The sequence below is a fragment of the Lissotriton vulgaris genome, chromosome 2_1 (assembly GCF_964263255.1).
Source record: "Lissotriton vulgaris chromosome 2_1, aLisVul1.2, whole genome shotgun sequence".
Lineage (NCBI taxonomy): Eukaryota > Metazoa > Chordata > Amphibia > Caudata > Salamandridae > Lissotriton > Lissotriton vulgaris.
This window is the reverse complement of record NC_141687.1, coordinates 1,945,695,720-1,945,711,540: the sequence shown is the minus strand read 5'-3', so window position 1 is coordinate 1,945,711,540 and position 15,821 is coordinate 1,945,695,720. Positions and strand designations below refer to the sequence as shown.

General features: G+C 47.9%; 1 protein-coding gene across 2 annotated transcripts in view; it reads left to right on the top strand.

Annotated features, from left to right (window-relative positions):
• The window catches only part of LOC147733530 (lactadherin-like), a 268,497-nt gene that overhangs the window by 222,480 nt on the left and 30,196 nt on the right, over positions 1-15,821 (top strand). For both annotated transcript variants that reach the window (XM_086958129.1, XM_086958130.1), the window contains exon 9: positions 9,979-10,134. In XM_086958129.1, coding sequence (XP_086814255.1) covers positions 9,979-10,134 — 156 coding nt within the window. The remainder of the gene's footprint in view (positions 1-9,978; positions 10,135-15,821) is intronic.

Here is a 15,821-nt window from a genome sequence, read left to right as displayed (position 1 = left end):
GCTGTAAGCTCTTTTTTGTTGATTTTATCACATAAAATATAGCAATAACTGCACTGTCGAGCGAGACTTAAAATGGGCTCTTGGAAGAGTATCTCTAGTTGTACACAGTGGCAGCTCCTCCACTAAGGCGGGAGTGTCACCCCAATGATTTTAAGCAGTGTAAATTAAGGAAACATATAATTTTATGTTTCCCTGCTGCTTTGCGGGCAGATGGAGCTAATCTACTTTCAGAGTAGGGCAGTCAAGTGCGCAGTGACTGTTTGGTCGGCCTGCTGGGGCTGGACAAACAGTCATGTGCACTTTGCATGTTCTCCATAAAGGCTGCATTACAGCCAGCGTGGAGAACCTGCCCAGGCCACCAGTCCTCGCCTGAGCACCTAATCAAGGCGCTCAGACCAATCACAACGCTAAAGAGATGCGGCGCCGATAAGGTAAGTTATTTAATCTTGCCTCCCCTAATCGTTGCTGGCCACCACTGGTTGTACAGCTTTCATACGTCTGAGTTCTGCTATATTTGCAGGGCCAGACTGGCTACTGTGCGCTTTGGAATGCTGCTGAGCTGGGGGCTGATTTTGATGATGGAGACCTGCGTGTGCTTTGGAATAAACAACGCAAAACAAATTTCGTTCAGCACACGCAGGTCCCCATCAACGAAATCGTCCCCCAGCTCAGCAGCATGCCAAAACGCCCAGTAGCCAGTCCGGCCCTGTATGTTTGCTTGCTAAAACAAAAGTAAAATGTTGTATCTCTATAAGTTCACAAGGTGCAATACAAATCATTCTAGGTGTCACCCAGCTCTGGGTCTTGGATGTAAGGGACCCGTTTTATGATCTCAGCCTCTCTACATGGCCATCTTGTGTGTTCCCGGGCAAAAAACGTAGTCGACTTCTGTCTCACTTACCTGTAATGATAGGTTAGCTTGTGGAAAGAAGACAACCAAGGGCTCCTGATGCGTGCAAAGGTCTCTGTTAACTGACTTAACGTCCACAGAGTCTTCGCACACATTGTTCCAGGCTCGGTCGTGGAATGGTACTAGAATGATACAACATGTTTGTGGCAGGAAGCAGCGGCGTAGCTAGGGGGGGCACCCCCCCCCAGGCGGCACAATGTTTGAGGGCGGCAGCCGCGCTGCACTGCGGTAGCCTCTATAATTTATTTGGGTACACTGACTGACACTATTGACAGTCAGTGTACCCAAATAAATTATAAAGGCCACCGCAACAGGCCAGGGCAGTGCGTCCGCCGTTTGAAGTGCAAGCGCCGCACAGCAGCACCGCACGTCACATGGATGCGCATGCCTACCATCTGAATCATTACCCTGAGGGGGTGGGATCAGTGCAGGAAGGAGAACATCACAACTGCGAGGTCAAAGCTGGGGACAACTTAGGGTGAGTGTGAAAGGAGCGCGAGGGCAGGGGCAAACTGGATTGGTCGATAAGGCTTGCAACAAGGGAGCAATGATGAAGCCGAAGACCATGGAGGTAAAATGATGGATGTTTATAAGATTATCTCCTACAAAAATATTTTTGTGCTGCGATATTTAAAACACTGGTACAATACAACTGACAGCCTGCATGGAATTAGCAGGCTTACAGGACAAACGTTGTGTTTGCAAACAACAAGGGAGCCCCAATGAGTCAGCACAGGACCTTGGGGAACATAATAATTTTAAACAACAGTGGTCCCATGCACATATTATGATGAGAACAATAAATATAGACTAAATTGATCTATGTTGGTTTTGACATGTCCAGCCGGACAGAGGTCGCAATCTTTACTTGATCAACAATGAAGAAGACAAATAATTCCTTCAACAATTCACCGTAGTGGGTCACAAGCCTGCACCCAAGCACATACAGATAATTACAGTTAAAGAAGAAAAGAACAAAACAGGGCAATTAGGCAAAAACTGAGGATTTCTGTGAATTACAATGAGACAGAAATTAGAAATAATTATTATTATTACAGGACAAAAGTCATCACCTATCTTTCTGGCTTTCCCTCCCATTCTGTTTATCCATACTTGTCTGTGTGCCAGCCCATCTCTATGCTTTTCTGTTTCCCCCCTTTTTGTCTATCTTTCATCTCTGTCTCACTGTTTGTATTTTTTCCTAGTTGCCTTTCTTCCTCTTCTACTATTTACTGCCTGTGTCTGCCATCTCTGCTGATATAAGTACCTGCCTATCTCTTTCTCTCTGTCTGCTTACTTTCCACCTGTCTGACTCACTATCTGGCTTTGTTACTGCCCCTTTGTTTCTGACTACTTTTCTGCCTGTCTCTCCCTCTCTAGTTCTGTCTGTCACTGTCTCTGATTGTCTTTCTGTCTATCTCTTTCCCTCTAAATGTGTCTATCTCTTTCTGTCTTTCGTTCCTATTCGCACTGTCAGTCTTCTTTGTCTGTCTTTCTGCCGGATTGGTGTCAGTAGAACGCGTTATTTTACGTCGCATTCCGTTACAACGCAGATTTTACAACGCAGGATCCATTACATCGGATGCCATTACAACGCATGGCATTACATAGCAGATGGTATTACAACGCATGGCATTACATCGTAAGTATAGGTAAGTATACCTTTTTTTAAAAATGTTATTAAGTTAATTTAATTAATTTTATTTAAACAATTTAATTAAAATACATTTTAAAATAGTCATTAATTTAATTTAATAAAATAATATCTATTTAATAAATGTAATTTTAATAAAAATTGTAATTAATTTAAATAAATTAAAATAATGAAATTAGTTTAATGTACATATTTTTAAAATTGTAATTAAATTAATTTAATATTAATAATTTATTTAATTTAATTCATTTAATTTAAAAATGTAATTAATGTAAAATAATTAATTTAATTTATTAAATATATTTTAATTAATTTAAAAATGGTCAATATAATTTAATTATCCCTAAACACAAACCTACTGCTGAACCCTAAAACACCCCTGTACCCCAAAACCCAAACCCTGCCCTAAAACCTAAAAACACCCCTGTACCCCAAAACCCAAACCCTGCCCTAAAACCTAACACCCCTGTACCCCAAAACCCAAACCCTGCCCTAAAACCTAAAAACACCCCTGTACCCCAAAACCCAAACCCTGCCCTAAAACCTAAAAACACCCCTGTACCCCAAAACCCAAACCCTGCCCTAAAACCTAAAAACACCCCTGTACCCCAAAATCCAAACCCTGCCCTAAAACCTAAAAACCCCCCTGTACCCCAAAACCCAAACCCTGCCCTAAAACCTAAAAACACCCCTGTACCCCAAAACCCAAACCCTGCCCTAAAACCTAAAAACACCCCTGTACCCCAAAACCCAAACCCTGCCCTAAAACCTAAAAACACCCCTGTACCCCAAAACCCAAACCCTGCCCTAAAACCTAAAAACACCCCTGTACCCCAAAACCCAAACCCTGCCCTAAAAACACCCCTGTACCCCAAAACCCAAACTCTGCCCTAAAACCTAAAAATACCCAAACACCCCAAAACATATACCTCAGTACCCCAAAACATATACTCCTATTCTCATACTTATTTAAAAAATTACTTAAATTAATATATTTAATTTATAATATTTAAAAACATAAATAAATATTTTTTTTATAATTAATAATAATTAAATCAATTATATAATATTAAATAAAATTTTAAAAAAATTATATACTTACCAATACTTACGATGTAATGGTATGCGTTGTAATAGCATCTGCTATGTAATGCCATGCATTGTAATGGCATCCGATGTAATGGATCCAGCGTTGTAAAATCTGCGTTGTAACGGAATGCGACGTAAAAGTTGCGTCGTAAGTGATACACACCCTTTCTGCCTGTCCACTCCATCATTCTCCGTGTCTGCATGTGTTGCCTCCTTCTGCATCATCTTGTTTCTCTCCCTCCATCGAGCTCTACCCATAACTGACTGCCTCTATCCATCACTGTATTTTCTCTATCTTTCTTTGTCTGTGGCTCATCTACAGCCTGTCTTACTTTCTTTAACACTTTTTTTATTTTTCTCTCCCTGTTTATGCCGGAGTTCTTCTTTTGTCTTTCTATCTGCCTTTTTTCTACCTCCCTACTTGAACGTAAACCTGACTTTGTAATCTCTATCTGCCTGTCCACTCTGTGAGAATTAAGTTGGGGAGGCTCCAGGGGCAATGAGTGCGCTTCACACTACAGGAATTATTTAAAAAAAAATGAAATCTTGGCATGCAGCACCTGATCAATTCGAGACTCCCTGCCCGGGCCCGAAGCATACCACAGCAACCACTTCAGGTCACTTCGCCTGACACCCGGACACCACATTGTATTCTCTAATGCTTGCTAGCCAGGTAAAGACCAAAAGCCATTTCCTTTTCTTCTCCCAAAGTCATGGAACTCACTGTAGACTCTCGGCTCCAACGAAATCTGTTGGATGCCGTTTGTAATTAATTTACGGCTCACGCAGATCAATCTCATGCACTGGTGCTTCTCCATAGCAGATGTTCACGTTTATGATCTTGATACTTGTGCACCACAAAGAAGAGCGCTCCAGACGCATTTTAATCCTGTAAATGGGTATTTTTTCATGTCTTTAAGTTGTGGACCTGGCTGGCAATCCTTAGAGCCGCCGCTCTCTGCTACATGTCTTTTGTGAGTAATTTACGGCTGCAAACCAGAGGATTCATGCTTCATCCTTGTGTCCTCCCTGGTTGCAATAACCGCGCTAGCGCACTAATGCTTTTAATCCTATGTAATTTTATATTTACTCCTTATATTTTGGGCACCTCTCAAAAGGACCACTTGGGATTTCTCTACTCGCCTTGGTACTCTCACCCGCACTCCCACCCCCCGGGGGGGTTTACCACACTAGTGAGTAGGTATGCCATTCCCTAGATGTTTGCCTATAACATTCATAGATTGCCCACAGCAATTAACCAGCAGGTAATTATTTTCTCTCTTGAGAAAATTCCTGGAACACGCCACTTTTCAATTTTGTACCATTAAGCTTTTTCCAACCCTGCTAGACTATATCCGTGTTCTACTGCCTCTTGGCGGAAGTTCCAGCAGCATAGCTGGGGGGGCGCGGGCGGGGGGGCGGTGGAGGGGGCAGTGGTGTCAGTCCGCCCCACGTGCACTATTTGGAGGGCTGCGACCGCGCTACAGTGGCACGTTGCTGCAGACTTTATAATTTATTCAGAGAAACTGACTGACACTACTGTCAGTCAGTGTACCCAAATAAATTATAAAGGCCTCCGCAACGGGCCAGTGAAGCACGGACCCATTTTTAAGTGCAAGCGCTGCGCAGCAGCACCGCACGTCACGTGACTTCCTGCTGCTACCCGATGCAGCGTCAACGGTTGTCTGCAGTGCCTGTGTAAGAATGAAGTTGTTGGAGGCTCCAGGGGCAATGGCCCGCCTCACACCGCAGGAATTATTTTCAAAAATGTGTTCCTGCGACCAAACCCACCCAACCCCAAAGATCGCAGCGGCCACTGCAGCCCAGGGCAAACTGTTGTGCAGCTTTGCTGCTGAACCTGAATCATGCCCGGGTGGCATGGTTTCCCCCGGGAGTCAGTGGAGCACAAGGAGGCCGGGCCGAATTGACGCTCGCCTGGAGTGAGGTAATTATATCTCTCACTGCTAGTTTTTAATAAAATTAAAGATGTGCTTGCCTTTTAAACTAGCAGCGCCCAGTGCGCAGTCACGATTATCTTCAGCTGCCTGCTCTGTTACCAGATGTAGTTTTGCAGTCACTCACAGCCTGTGTCTGTTGATTCACTCGTTTTCAGGAGACGCGCCACTCCACATACAGTCGCACTAAAATAGTATTAGGCCGCTCTGGGTTTCTGAGCCACACTGTGTCACCTAAGTCAATAGAGCCTAGTGTAGCTCTGACTACATGTGGGGGTCATGGTGTGATCTGTGCCTTGGGCAGATAGAGGTTCCCCAACTGGGGGAGGAGTGGTCGCGGACCTCTCAGGGTTAATGATTTATATTATGGTTGGGAGTCAAGTTAGCTTTTGGACAAAAAAACATTTCTAGTCATTTATGTTGGATTTTTTCATTCAACCCCACTGCGTTTCCCTCGTCTTCATTGCTTAATGTTACTCTTTTGAAGGTGTTACTCATTGTCATTGAAATGTCACTCATAATTTCACTGAAATTAAGAACCATCACACATAGCAGTCTGAAACTTTGGCAGCTATGGTGCTCTCTCTGTTATGTATAAAGGGAGCATGTTGCAGGCTCTGACCTTGGCTTTGGACACGGGGACAAACCGGCACAGTAATAGGAGCAATGTTTTAAATGGGCCTGCACTTCAAAATACTCTTCTCTTCAGTAATGGAACTTTTGTTTCGCAGTTTTCTAGCAGTACAGAGGTGTTAAAAGTACTACAATGTTCCTTGTATATTGAGCAGTTTTCGGGCAACACTGTGTCAAGTAAACTCTGGTGATTAATTTACCTGCTGGAGAGAGATTTCATTTGTTCATTTGTGTGAGGTAGCAGAGGTGGTTAATATCATAGGTGCCAAGTATTTGCATTGCTAATGTTACATTTCTATTGATGCAGTGACTTATGAAAGACATTACACCGCAAAATGTGACACTTCAAAAACATTTTATACTGTGTTAAAATAATGAGTTGCATATTCATTGTGCTTTAAGTCATAGGCTGGGACATCGTAGCACTTTAAATACAGAAGTCGTTAACCATCACTCCTTATCCACCACCACCAGGAATCTATTCCTCTAACTGTCTGGTTACACGCATCTGTAGTGACTGAATTAATCAATAAAATATCATAATGCAAATAAATGCATTTCCTACCGATTACTTTAACTTGGATTCATCGTTAAACATACAGTGGGCATTTATTTTATATGCTGTTACCTGAAGGTGAAGACAATCGAAACTTGGGACAGAATAAACATATTTTGTCCTTCCAGCTTTGTTTTTAAATTACTGCCCCTCCCAACAGTCTTCCCCTTCATCCGGCCTGGTACTGCCCCAACTGCAGAACTCAAGTTAGTCTAGTGATCAGGTGCAAAGTACTCACTTATAGTATCCTGAAGGTGCTGCCAGGGGAATCTTGGTCAAACCCAGTGTGGTGGACCAGTCTGCAGACATTGCTGAGGTCATGGATGGGGCAGATAGGGGACAGAGGACTAGGGTCCTGCACAAACTGTGATGTTATGAGTGCGATGTCACAAACAGGGTAGGTAGAACTGATATAAGTTTTGGGTTTCCTTCTGATTTTCCTTCAACGGCGTAGTTAGGTGGGGGCGATCCACCCCAGGCGGCACTATTTTGTGGACGGGGGCTGTCTAGCCCCGGACTGTGTCATGTATGTGCATTTAACTTGCATGATCCAGGTAACTATCAGCGGTGATACTATGTGTCTCTCGGACCTCTTTCAGATGCTCTTCGTCCTTTTTCCCCAGCACCCCCCCAGGTGGTGGCAATCTGAAGGATAGCCCCGGGCTCCACAAGCTCTAGCTACGCCTCTGGCAGGAAGCACCCACTCACCACAGTGCAGCGCAAGGTTCCTCCTTACTATATAGCGGTATTTGCATAGCATTTTACTGCCACATGCCTGATGCTGCAGTACTTTTGAAATGTGGGTGCTCTCATGGTTCTGGTGTACTCAGTCACAGGAGTCAGTTTACATTTTATGTAACTGTTTATCATATTGTTCAGAGGTGTGTCATATTGGATAGTGAACTGTGAAGGTAACATTTCTGTCCAGAGTGCTAAGAAGGTGGCTAAATGTTATGACATGTTATGTAATTAACTGGATACTTATTAGGTAGGGGGTGAGGGTCAGAAGCGAGGCAGAGTTAGTGCGGCAGCCTTCATCCCTCATTGCTCTAGTGTCTATGGTGCATTTGTTACGTCTGTGATACAGTTTCAGTTATATTCCCTCTGTGGCTGTAACAATATTACCCTCCCTCTCCGGAGACAGTTTTAGTGCAAAAGATAACGCGCATCTGTCAAAACCTGATGCATCCTAATCCTTGTGCTGTTTGCAGTGCTTTAAATGGGCCGGTACTCATCGGTACTAAGTACCAGCACTTCTCAGATTTATCACTCTGAGTACTGGCTCTTCTCTACTGCCGTGGAGAGTACTGGTACTCACGAAAAGTAAGGCTCATTGCCTATGCTGGTGAGCCGGTTTGGAACGTGTCTCTAGCAGCCGAGGCGCCGCTTCTACAGTCCCGATCTGAGCCCCAGACGAGCTATTCAGCAGGGCTCATTTGACTAATGTCCGGGTGCTCACAATCACACTGCGCTTGACAGAGCAGGGTCCATTCAGGCCCTGTGCTGTCAATCACAGTCACACTATCCTGCGCATTTGTGTAAAGTGTCAGATGACAGAGGTTTCCGAGGGAGTGGTCAAAAAGAGCATGACACAACGAGTCACAACTTTCATGGAGAATGAGGCAATGAACTTTGTATTGATGGTGTTAAATTTTATGGATGGATGAGTGAACAAGGGTGGATGTATGGATGAATGAATGGATGATGAGTGAAAGTATGGACGGCTGGGTGAAAGGGGGTGGATGAGTGGATAAAAGGGCAGATGATGAGTGGATAAGTGAAAGATTGGATGGATGAATGAAAGGAAGAAAGGATGGATGAAAGGGTGGATGATGGATGAGTGAAAGGAGGGATTGAGTGAAAGAGTGATGGAATAAAAGGGTGGATGGAATAAAGGAGTGAAAGGGTTGATGGATAAATGAGCGAAAGGATTAATAAATGAGCGAAAGGTTGGATAAAGAGATGAATGAGTGAAATGATGAATGGATAGGTTTGGAGATGGATGGATGGATGGCTAGGTTTGGATATGAACGGTGGAGAGACGGAATGGTGAAAGCTGAATGGTGAAAAGTGAATGATGGATGAAAGACTCAACAGACGACACAATGTAAAGGTTAAATGATGGACATCAGCAGGTAAAAGGTAGGATGAGAGAATGAATGGATAGATCTATGGAAGAGACGAGCTAGCTTCTGGGAAGGGTCTTGATGATTTGCTTCATTTACATTGTGCCATAAGAGCTTTGGGTTGAAGTGGGGGTATTTTCAGTGGGTGAGTGTGTGGATGGATGAGTGAGCAAGGGCGGATGTATAGATGGATGGATTGCTGGGTGAAAGAGGGTGGATGATTGGATAAAAGGGTGGATGATGGGTGGATAAGTGAAAGATTGGATGGATGATTGAAAGGGAGGGAGCATGAATGAAAGAGATGGAGGATGAATGAGTGAAAGGAGGGATTGAGTGAAAGTGTGATTGAATGAAAGGGAGGATGGAATAAAGGAGTGACAGGGTTAATGGACAGATGAGCGAAAGGATTGATGAATGAGCAAAAGGGAGGATAAAGAGATGGATGAGTGAAAGGATGAATGGATAGGTTTTGAGTTGGATGGATGGATAGGTTTGTATATGAAGGGTGCACAGACGGAATGGTGAAAAACTGAATGATGGATGAAAGACAGAATAGATGTCAGAATGTAAAGGTTAAATGGTGGACATCAGCAGGTAAATGGTAGGATGAAAGGATGGATCTATGGAAGAGACAAGAGATATCTTCTGAGGAGGGTCATGATGATTAGCTTCATTTGCTTGGTGCCATAAGAGCTTTGGTGCGACATGGAGGTATTTTCAGTTTCTTCCTACTCATGTGCTGACAAATATATGGTTTTGTACCAAACAGCAATTAACAGTATGGCATTAAGAAGGTGCATCTATTGCAAAAAAAGGAAATGTTAACATATTATAGCATTTCTCTTTCATTCTGTGTAATGAGTTAACCTGCTTCGTTTATATAAACACATTTCTCATGTGTTTTGGTGTGTGCTGCAACTATTATAGAAGTCATGAAGTATCATCATGTCTTGTCCTTAGCCCCACCCCCTCACTACACCTCTAGCTCATTTTAAGGAGTACCTGCACTTATTTTTTCCCATTTAAAGCACTGGCTATTTGTCATCTCCCTGTAGATTGACCTTTTGACGCACAGGAAAGTCACCGGAATTATGACGCAAGGAGCAAAGGACTTCGGTACCGTTCAGTACGTGGCGGCGTACAAAGTGGCGTACAGCGACAACGGCACCTCCTGGACCATATACCAAGACAGCAGAACCAAAACCGACAAGGTACGTGTTGCATGTCAAGGACCCGAGTGCGGTCACTGCTCGGCTTTAAATGTGTCCCCTGCCAACTGGTAACTCGCGTTAATAACAAAGGCAGCCAGAACAGGCCGGTCCTTGAACGGGCGCCCCTAAATCATTAACTCTCCGGAAATGTGTTAACCAGTCAAGGATTTGACTTGTGTTTAAATCAGTGGCCCGCATCGGGTGCCAGCTTTAATCTTGAGTTAACACAGTCACTTCAGGTTAGACGCACCGTGTCAGACGGCAGACAGGGCCAGCTTCCTAGGAATGAGCACGAGCACTCTGTTTCCATATGGGTGTGTGTGTGTGTTGGGGGCGGGGGGGAGAGGGTGGTGGTGGTGTTGTATCAGGTAGATAAGTCTAGTATGTGAACACAAACAAATGACAGTCGAGGGGGCGGGCACTTGCCTTTCTTTGCCTTCGCCGGAAGCATGAAGGTGGAACCAAAGAGTGGAATCACAAGTGATAAACTAGTGCTCGGTTATTGTCCAAAGTGCACGTAAATGATCTCCGAGGGGTCTTGTTGGACTTGGCCCGCAGGGCAGGTTCACCCCTAGACTTTTTGCCTTATTTGTGACCCTGTGTCAGTGATTTTTGGGTCTCTGCGCACTTTCCCCCGAGTCCCAGAGTGAAAGTGCGTGCGTGAAGTATGGCTGGCCTGCCCTCCCATAGGAATGCATGGGGAATGTGTGTGTCCCTGGTAGTTCCTGATGCGTGGGGAGTGCAGGCTCGAGTTTGGTATGCCTGAACTCGTAAGAGTGAATGCTGCAAGATGGTGTCTGCGGCATGTATGTGTCTAGTTGGGAAGTGCTACTTCTGGACATTGAGATATGTGTGCAGGGAGGGTGCTGGAGCGTGATTGGCTGGAGCTGGCTGGCATGCCAGGCTCCAGGAAGTCTGGATGGGTCTGCCCGGTGGTGAGTGGGAGATTAGCATGAGTGATGTGTGGGAGGAGTGTACCTGGGTCCTGGATGGGCTGGGTTTTCCCCACACAATGCTGGCTCCGCCCCCCTGTGGTGTGTCTAATGACCCTAGCCTCCCCAGTGAAAGGAATGGGTGGTTGGGCCATCAAGAGTGCTCCAGAACCAGCTGCGACTGGTTTTCCCCCCACCCTGCACATTGTAACAAAGGAATTTACAGTATAAGAAGGGGCTGTGTCCCCACTGAAATTGTTCTTCTTTTGGAATCCTGCCAGAGGGGGCTTGTGCCGCTGCTGGGGCCAGAAGGACCGCCACTTGGGGAGTCTCCCTGCCTGGAGACCCAGTGTGCTGGCTCTGGCCCAGCCTTGCCCCCCTGCCTGCCTCCAGCCCTGCTGGAGCTCTGCCCTGTCCTCCAGTGCTGGGGAGCACTGAGGACTTCTTGCCTAGCGCTTGGGAGCGCTTTATTTCACTTATTGCGCTTGTGAGCGCTGTAATTACAGAGGCCGGTGCCCACCCGGCACTGTCCGCCCCGAGCGAGGGCACACCTCGCTGACTGTGAATTGCTGCTGGGACCGGGCGCTGTTCCTTGCCAAGGATCGAGTGCCCACCTCGAGTAGTTCTGTGCCGAGATCGTCCTGAAGTTGCGAGTGCCACCTCGCTTCTTAATTTAATTGGAGCCGGTGCCCACCCGGCATTGCCCCGTGTCGTCCTCGCAGAGGAGAAGCCGAGAAGGAGAAGCCACCCGCGTCATCGCCCTGCCGCGCTGGGATTGGCCCAGCCGGCCGAGCCTCCGGCCGCGTCATCGGGAAGACCGGAGAAGCAGGAAGCAGCCTGCCGCGTCTTGCCTGGAGCTCCCTAGTGGAGAGGAGCCCCGCCCGCGGCCCAGCTGAGCAGCCGAGGCAGCCGGTGAGTGCGGGGGCGGGTTCTTTGTTGTGCTGCGGGCGGCCCCGTTGAGAGAGGGTCGCTCCGACAAGAGGGGCCAGTTCTTTGTTCGCGCCTGTGAGTGAGAGCCTGCGAGGCTCTAGGCGGCCAGTATTTCCCGAGTCCCCCGAGAGGGACTCCAACGATTGTGGCCATCAGTGTGCTCAGAGCGGCCCCGGTTGGCAGCGGGCCGCTCCCACGATCCTGGGGGCATTGTCCCTTGCATCCCGAGTCCAGGAGGGACTCCAACCCGAGCCTAAGAGAGGCTCCGACGAGAGGAAGCATCTCCGCGTTTGTGGAGCCACGAGGTGCCCCGGGGGCACCAATTGAGTAGAGCCCAGCGTGGCTCTTGGCAAAGCCTCATCTCTTTGGGTCCCCAGAGCGAGGGACCCCCCAGCCCAGCGAGGCTGTATCTTTCTGTTGCTGGAGCCCCGAGAGGCTCAGCAACCCCCCCTTGCTAGTGAGAGAGCCTAAGAGAGGCTCACCAGTGCCACAAGTGGTGGTTCTTTGAGCCCAGAGAGGCTCCAACTTTGTGCTAACTTTCCCTGCTCCAGTTGTCCAGCACTTAGTGGACAACTGCCACGTTTAGGCCCTGACATTGGGACACCGGGACAGTCACAGGTGGTGACTGGTGAGTTTGGGGAAATTGTTATTGATTCTGCACCTCTGAATGTTACGGCATCATGTGTTTTGCTTACACCTCTGAATGGGTAGATTATTCATCATGTGTTCTCTTTATCCTTTTACACCTCTGAATGTTACGACATCATGTGTGTTGCTTTTGCACCCCTATAGGTATTGTGACATGTAGGTGGTTGTTTTCTCCCTAGTACAGGTGGTGCTAGAGAGGTCCTGTTACCAGTGATTACTGGTTGTATGCTCTACTGTTATATTTTTGGGCTACAGTAATTATTTCTAAAAGTGCTGATACCCTTGACAGTGGTCCAGGTGGCCCTGTCCTGTACAAATATCCCTTGTAAATTCCGCCCGTGCCTGTTGGCACCGTGTAATAAGATGTGTGTTTTATCTGATGTATATTTTTATAATACAAAGGCTATTTTTACATAACCTTGTGTGGAGTGTTTTCTTTGTGGTGGGCCTTGGGTGTTGTTGCTGGGGTGCATGCGCAAATACTTAACTTACATCGCCTCCAAGTTTAGCCTTGACTGCTCGCGCCACGTTACCTAGAGGGCGAGTAGGGGTTGCCTTGGTGTGTGACTCCCTTGCCCTGACACTTAGAACTGGCGTTCCCTGACTGACCTCGACGCGAGTCTTGGCCGGCCAGGGTCCCGGGTCTAACATTGGCGGCAAGCGGTGAGGATAAGAATTTGTGTTTGCGTTGTACCACAGTAGCAACTGGCCACTACAAAGCTCTGCATTTTAGATGACCACATTTTTTGGGGATTATTGTGTTTTGGTGAAGTTCCATTATTGCTTCTCCTGAAGAGTGTAATTTGATAATTGTGTTCAGTACATTTGTCCCCCGCCCTGCTTCCAGAGTTTGGTACCTGTGTCACATGTGGTCAGGTTGAGAAGTCAGGGGTGGTAGAAACTGCCTTACCGATCCGAGGGGAGGGTGTGCGTGGATGAATGGTGTGTTTTCCTGGACGCATGAGTGAGTTCTTTTTTTAGGGAGAGTGGAAGTTTTGGAATTGTGTACTTTTACTTCAGATTGCTAGTTCCCTTGTGTTGCACGTGTCTGTGAGCATCCTGTCAAGATGGAATCTCCTTTTAACCTGTGTGGCCTGTCTAAGTACAGTGTGCATGAGTTGGTACGGTTATGTAAGGAGAGAGACATCCCAGTGAGTGAGTCAGACACCCAGTCCAAGCTTAGGGATAACATGATCCTGTGGCAGAAGAGTGACTGGGAGCGTGAGCACAGTGAGAGGGAGAGGGCCCGGACTGCACACCATGAGGGTGGTGGGTCTGAGGGGAGCCCTGAAGAGTCTGATGTGGAGAGTGAGTTTGACAGTGGATGGGCGCCAGCAGAGAGCGAGTACCCCCTAGATAGGGAGTCCCTTGCTGGGTCCCGTGTCAGATGTAGCACCCCATCCCTTTCCCTGTCCCCAGAGGAGTGGATGGATAGGAGAGAAGAGAGGGAGCACCAGCTGGCCATGGAGAAGCTCAGGTTAGAGTATGCCTGGAAGATGGCGCAGCTGGGTATGAATGAGCGGATTGCAGAGGCTGAGAGGGCCTTGGCCAGGGAGAAGATAGCCCTAGAGTGTAGGTTATCCCCTGACCGCAGTCTTAATTTTCTGGATCCCCCAGGGAGGGTGGAGTCCAGTGGTGGCAGCTTTTTCAGTGTTGATGTTGACAGTCCCACTCCCAGTTCCCAGAGTATGGTTCCTGGTTCTCCAGAGGAGGAGAAAAGGTTGAAATTCAGGGGCAGTAGGAAGCTGCCTCACCAGTCGTGGGAGGAATTTGAGGAGGACTGTTGTGAAGCCCTGTGTGATTGGGTACAGGAGCCCACGAAATGTGATTGGGACATATTGTTCGATATGTTTCTCAGAGAGCTGTTGCTCAGTTGTTGTTCCCCAGGGTTGCGGCAACACCTGACGGGGTGTGGATTGTCTGAACCATGGGAGCTTGCACTGGAAGCAGACCGCTGGGAGAGGGCCAGAGGTGCTGTACAGTCATTAGAGAGTGAGTCCAACAGTAGTGGTACAGGGAGCTTCCAGCCCAGCGTGGTGGAAGAGGCTCAGTGTAGCCCAGCTAGGTCCCAGTATAGTGAGAAGGGTGAAGGGGCTGACTGCCTGGCTCAGTGGAGCAGGAGTCAGGGGGTGGCTGAGAGCACCCAGAGGCCCGAAGCCCTGTCTCAGAACTTGGGTGGTTTCTTGAGGGAACACCAGGTTGGGGACCTAGGCTGTCCTGTTAGTACACTTGAGGAGGATCTCCTAGTGTCTAGGGAACCTGGAGTGTCTGTAACCAGAACTCCAGGGGTTCCAGTGTCCGGCAGTGTCGCTCCAGTTGGGAGGGCACAAAAGTCCGAAGCGAGGAGTGATTGGGGGACGAGTTTCCCAGTGGATGCACCAGTGGACCAGAGACTAGCCAGTTGGGCTAGGTCTTGGGTGGACCCGGGTGGCGCCACTTCTGGTCTGGGGGATCTTTGCGCACTGTCAGGTGGACAGGAGGCGGGAGATCTGCGCCAGACAGACCGTCACACGACACATGGGTCATGTGTCAGCCTCAGGGGCATTGCGTGTGAGTCCTCAGAAGTCCTGGAGTGCCAGGCAATTATTCCACTAAAGGTTTTAGACCGGAGGTTGAGAGGCCAGGTGCAGGTTCGGCCTGACCTGAAGGGTAGGACGACTATAAGCAGTGTCCTGACCGGTTCTTCCAGAGTAACTTCTCCAGTTGGGAGAGGGCAGACCTCTGGAAGGGGGTGCAGAGGGTGGGAAAGCCCACCTCTGACCCCGGTGCAACCTGAGGGGTTAAACCTTAGGTTGGAATGGCGTTCGGGGTGTCCCCCTCGCAGGAGGAGGAGGAACCCTGGAAGAAGAGGTAAGGGGAGGAAAGCCTTCCCTGAGACTCCTGGTCCGCCTGAGGTTGTAGACCAAAGGCTGGTGAACCAGTGGCAGTCCAGTCCTGTCTTGCAGACAGGGAGAGTGGAGAATGGACACTATGTGCCAGGGGTTACTACCCCCCGCTCTGCGAATGGGCAAGGACCGGTGGCCCCTGGGTGGCCCAGGGCCGGGTCCTGGCCACGGACAGCTGAGGAGTACCAGTGGGGTAGCCCAGTTGGTCCTTACAGGAGCTTTAGAAGGAACCCTAGGGGTTCACCGTGGCATAGAACAGGAGAGTGTCCCGGCAGTGGCGGGCCTGCGTCCG